Source organism: Calypte anna, chromosome 2, assembly GCF_003957555.1.
Source record: "Calypte anna isolate BGI_N300 chromosome 2, bCalAnn1_v1.p, whole genome shotgun sequence".
Lineage (NCBI taxonomy): Eukaryota > Metazoa > Chordata > Aves > Apodiformes > Trochilidae > Calypte > Calypte anna.
Window position 1 is genome coordinate 18512741 of NC_044245.1, and position 5677 is coordinate 18518417.

The 5677-nt window shown below is 61.2% G+C and overlaps 1 protein-coding gene across 1 annotated transcript; it reads right to left on the bottom strand.

Annotated features, from left to right (window-relative positions):
• Positions 1 to 662: 662 nt before the first annotated feature.
• Positions 663 to 1856, bottom strand: PTF1A (pancreas associated transcription factor 1a). Its single transcript, XM_030445608.1, has 2 exons — positions 1198 to 1856; positions 663 to 1104 (listed from the first exon to the last, which is right to left on the bottom strand). The coding sequence occupies exons 1-2, from the start codon at positions 1820 to 1822 to the stop codon at positions 902 to 904; spliced, it is 828 nt and encodes a 275-aa protein (XP_030301468.1). The 5' UTR covers positions 1823 to 1856; the 3' UTR covers positions 663 to 901.
• Positions 1857 to 5677: the final 3821 nt, after the last annotated feature.

The window sequence follows — 5677 nt, forward strand, 5'->3', positions numbered from 1 at the left end:
GGAAGGCTGGGGGCAGCCAGCAGAACCCCAGAGCAGGGCCACGCACCCGCAGGGACTTAACCTCTCCCGGCCCCCACCCTGGACCCCATTCCCCAGCACTTTTGGGAAGCGCTTTGTCCAGCTCTGAGTAGCGCGCCCATCCCCATGGCGGCGGGGACGGGAAGATAAGGCAGCGGAACGGGGCGAACAACCTCGCAACTTTGGTGTTTCGGGACTAGGGTCTTTCAGCTGGAAATCGCTACCAGAGCAGAGGCACTGAAAGGACGGGACCTCCTGGAGATAGACAAAGACATCAGTTGGAGGCACTTCAGGAGAGGACGTCAAAAGGGGTGGAGAGAAGGGGAAAGTGTCACTCTGCCCGCCTTCGTCCCTTCCGTCTGTATAAGAGCAGCCTGAGCCGGTGATGGGGCAGAGCAGAGCCTGCCCTGGGCGGAAGGTGCCGGCTTGGGGGTGCTGCAGCCCCTCAGGGCCCCAGGGCTCACTCCGTCTGCCCGGGTACCGTGCCGGGAGTTCACTCCAGGGCTTCCGCGGGATGTGCCAGGGCTCTTAGCAGCCGCTTCCCACAAGTACACTGCTCCACAAGGTACAACCCAAGTTTATTATTAACAAACACAGGAAGAGTCCACGTGCGGCAATAAATTATTTTCACAGGTTCTGGCATTATTTTTTCCCCAAAACAAAGGTGCTGGTGGGACAAACCTATTGCATATCTTTTAAAAATCAGGATAAATTATATAAATTATATATTCAAACAGACGATTCTAGCTCATTATCACTACTCCGTAATAAATAGATAAATAAAGTTGATTGCCCTTAGAGTCTGAATCTTAAATTACATTTACAATATAAGTCTCTACATACAGCATGTACAGGGAGGGGCAGGGGCCACCTGCGCAGTGCCTCACGCCACGAATTCGAAGGGGGGCTCGTTCTCAATGTCGTTGAGACAGGGTTTGTTGTTCACCTTCCGCGGGTCCTCAGGGGTCCACACTTTGGCTGTCCGGATGATGTTTTGTTCCTTGAGTTGCTTTTCATCAGTCCACGACAGAGAGTGACCGGCCAGAGGAGGGAGTCCGTAATCGGGGTCGCTCGGGGAGGGAGATCCTGAGGAACAGAGGGAGAGAGGCAGAGTTATTGCAGGGGCCGGCTTTCCTGCGGAGCCGGGGCGGGCCGTACCGGGAGCAGACTGCCACTTACTTGTGCCGCGGTGGCAGATTATGATTTTCTTGGGCTGGCTGGGGCTCTCGCTGCTGGCGCTGCGCAGCGGCAGGTCGGACTGCACCAGCTCGCTAAGGAAGTTTATGTAGCCGATGGCCAGGCGGAGGGTGTCCACCTTGGAGAGCCGCTTCTCGTAGGGCAGGGTGGGGATGTGCGAGCGCAGCCCCTCGAAGGCGTCGTTGATGGACTGCATCCGCCGCCGCTCCCGCACGTTGGCGGCTTGCCGGAGCTGCTGCAGCTCCGCCTCGGAGCGCACCCGTCGTCGCCGCTTGGCTGAGCCCAGCGCCTGAAGCCGCCCCCCGGGGGACAGCAGCGCCGCTCCCGCCGCTCCGCAACACTCGTAGGTGAAGCCGGGTGAGGCGGGCGACGGCGGGAAAGCGGAGGCAGGCGCCGGGCAGCGGTAGCCGCCCTCGAGGTCGCCGCCGTCGCGGTAGTATTCCTGCAGCTGACGGCTGAGGAAGTCCACGTCGGGCTCCAGCAGCCCGTCAGCGCCCAGCGCGTCCCGCGAGGGCGGTTCGGGGAAGAAGTCCTCCTCGTCGAAGTAGGGGGGCGAGGAGAAGGAGTCCAGCCCTCCGGGAAAGTGCTCTAGCAGCACGGTCTCCATGCTGCTGCCGGTCCCGGTGGGGCCGGGACGGGGCGGGACGGGGGGGGGGGGGGGCAGCTCCGCCGGGACGAGCCTGCAGCCGCTCCCGCCGGCCTGTTCGTAGAGCCTCCCCGGTGGCAGCGGGGCCCCCGCCCCTTCCCTTCCCTGCCCTGTCCCTGCCCCTGCCCGCCCCTGGGTGGCCGGGCGGCCGGGCCGCTGCCGCCGCTCTCCGGGAGGAGGCCGGAGCCGGCTGGCACGGCGGGCCGGCACGCGAGGGGTCTTATAACGACATCCCCGGGCGCGTGCCGCTGACCGCTGCCGCCAGCCAATCAGCGCGAGCCGGGGGGGGCGGAGGGGAGAGCGGGGGGCAGGCGAGACCCCCCCTCCCCGTCGGGGGGACACGGCGGAGATCCCGCTGGCAAGGGGCGGTGCCGTGGCGGGGACCGAGCCCCCCCTCGTGGGAGGTGGGCTCCGACGGTATCTCCTGCGCGGCCCTGCCCCGCCCAGGGATGGGACCGCAGCCCGCGGAGCGGCTCGCACCGGCCCTCTCCACACGTCGGGCGAGCAGCCCGGGCCCGCACCAGCGCCTCCTTCCACGGGCGGCTGAGCGAAAAGCACGCAGTAGCGGCGACCGGGCAGCGAGAAGGGACACCTCCGCGCATCTTCCCTCCCGAAGCCTCCTCGGTCCCCCAGGCCGAGGATGGGGCGCAGGGTGGGTCAAAGACGAGAGGCTCCTCGCGGCGTTTGACATTATGGCAATTCTATCTAACATCAAAATAAAACACGCCAGGTTCTTGCGCCCCGTCGCATCGGTCCCTATTGAGATTTTCTTTTTCCCACTCCCATTGCCGTTTCAGGACGAGCTCGTTTGGCGGAGGCTCTGTTAATAATTCCCTAACAGACTCTCACTGATTAAAGCCTTAAAAATTCTCACTGGGGTGAAATGGATTACCCGACAGATTAGGAGGATTATCTCTGTCATTAGCGCTGCAATAGTTTGTCCGGCAGAGCCTGTCGAAGTTTATCGAAAGTGACTTTCCAGTGGGCCACCAGCACGGGCAGAGATCAAACCCCGAGTGGAAACGTACCCCGCTCTATCAGCAGAGCAAGACAGGGCCAGCACCGGGAAAGTAATAAATGAGTCGACTTCAAAGCCTCTGACAACGCCGTGATAACGGCAGAGAAACGCCTGAGTCACGGAGGGAACAAAGAGCTTTGCAAGTGCAACTTCTTGGGAAGTCCTGCCTGCAAGTGGGCTACGCAAAAAAGCGAGAAGGGCAGGAGGAGGAGACCACGCGAAGCCAGGAACGCACCCGCGCGCGGTCGGAAGACTGCAGTCACAGTCCCGGGATGGGGAAACTGAGTCTCCCCGTCGAGGGGCGATGACAAGTCGAAGGGGCTCCCCGGTCATGCCCAGCCGGGTAGCTTAGGGTGGGGCTGGTATGAGGGGGCGAGGCGGGCGCTGCGGGTCCGAGCACCGGTCGCCGGCCGTGGTGGACCGACGTCTCCAGCCGCGGCTCCATCACCGCTCGGTAACTTCCACTGCGACGCGGGAGCCCGGCCCAGCTGTCCGCGCCTCTCTCCGCCCATGGCTCTGCATCGTGCTCGGCCGGAACCCTGGAGCCCAGCTCCCGCTCGTCTCTGAGCGAGAGTGGGAGCCCCGGCTGGGAAAGACCCGGAGAGGGTTCCCACCCACAGCCTGGGTAGCTGCGAGGCCGAACCACCTTGCTCCGTTCTTTATCCGTTGTGATCCTGAAAATCTCCACGGATGGAGTCTGCACAAGGTCTCAGGACAAACAGTGGTGCCTCTCGGGATTAAAGGAAGTTTTGATCCCTTATGGATATGAAATTTGAACACCTGTTTTTCATGGTGGAAAAGGTTTCCCTTGTGCTCAGATTCCTGTTTCCATTCATGCCCACTGTTCTTCAACCCCGCGCCATGCTCTCAAGAGCCAGGTTTCGGGGCGCCCACTCATACAGGCTCTGGCCAGGTACAGGCTCTGGCCAGGTACAGCGGGTTCCCCCGACACTGCCCCTGTCCCCGGCGGAGCCAGTCCCGCTCCGGCAGACTTTCAACCCCGGTGAGCTGCTCCACACTCCGCTTCTTGTCGGCTCTTCGCCCCTCATGGGTACGTGTCCTGTACAGGCTGTCCCCAGAACGACCTCACCAGTACTGAGTGTGGGGAAAAATCCCTTCCCTTGGTCATTTGGGCTGTGGTGGTATTCGTGCAGCACAGATGTGCTGCTGGCACCCTGTGTGGCCAGGGCACCCGGCTGGTTCCCTCTAGCCCTTGGACCGTTTTTCCCAAGCAGCCCCGTCCCGCCTAGCCGAGAGACCCACCTGGCAGAGCAAACAGCCTCGGCACCGTACTTCCCCCTACTCTGCTCCGGGGCTGCCCTGTATCTGCGCTGCATCCCCAGTCGACCATCCCTTCCACCCCGCCTCCTTTGCGTCCCCCAGAGCTGGGAGGGTACATGCGTGGCGGCCCTACAGGGGCCGGGCGTGAGGTGCTGGTGGGAAGGCAGCTGCTGTCTCCGAATCCTGAGGCTACTGCGGGGAGTGGGAAGGTGCGGATAGCCCGAGGGAGCCCACCGCCGCCTCCCACCCCCACAGTCCTATGGAGCCGCCAGCTCAGCCACATCCGGTTCCACAGTCGTGCTGTGCAGCCGCAGAGCAATCCCCTCTACCTTTGTCACCTGCCAGCACCCCGGCTCCCAGTCCTGTGCAGACCTCAGGGGACAGGAAACCTACCCGCGGTCCCACTTGTCCCCTTTGGCTCAGATGGGGGATATCTAAAGGCGTGCCCTGCCCTTCGCCCCTGCTGCCCCGCGTGCCGGAGTAGTGCATTCGCTGGGCCACGCCTGAGGTGAGAGAATCTCCTTTTCCGACATCAGCTATGCCAGCTCCTTCCCTCTCTGCCTGGGATGGCCTTATCCGGGATGGTGGCATCTAGGGGATGAACGCTGCGGGTGAAAGCATCGTATCTAGAGGCACAAGTATAGATCGAGCACACATCGTACACAAAATCTTCTCGGATTCATGTCACTCCTACCTGAAACGCTCAGAAAAGAAGAAAACAAAATACTAAATCCTAAATATGCTGAAGTTATTTCAAGGGGATTTCCTGGCCACAGAGCTGGCTATATACCCTCTTCTGCATGCCCAAGGAGTCATCACACATGGTGAGTTTCTTGCTACTGCCACACTCCGACTAGAACCGAGGAGTTCAAAGCCGATGAGCAAGCCACGTCGAGTGGCCCGTCACCACCGCACCTGCTCGAGCCAGTCACACACACTCTCCTACACTGACCTACAACCTGCCTCGCAGAGCATTTCCCCTAGGTCAGGCAGACCAAGCACAGCCAGATCCAGAAGGGAAGCAAACCCCTGAAACGCGCTCTGCAAAGCTTCTGCTACCTGCCTTTTACCGGCACAACTTTTTGACCACCGTTTGTCCCACAGAGGCAGCAAGATAGGCGATAGGGCATCTATGGTTAACATCTTGATGAAGCATCTTCCCAATGGCCGCGTCTGAAGTCTTTAGGGGGTGACGAGGAAAGAGAAGCCGGATCTCTGATGTTGATTTTAAGGACATGTGCCCAGAGATGCTGGGAGAGCTCAGCCCATTTACCATGTCCGGAGTCTCTCACCCCTCCCCAGGGACGCCGGTGCCCCCTTTGATCTGGCGCGTGATGGTTCCGCACAGCCGGGGGCGAACCGTAACGCGCTGGATAGTATATTTCACACTCTGGAGGTGGCTCGACACCAGCGAGCCACAAAACTCGGGCAGCTGGTCTGGGAAGTACGTCAGTGCGGTTTGTCTGTCCCTCCGAGGCAGCTCCACCAGGAGCCATGGTCATGTCGCGGCACCGTTG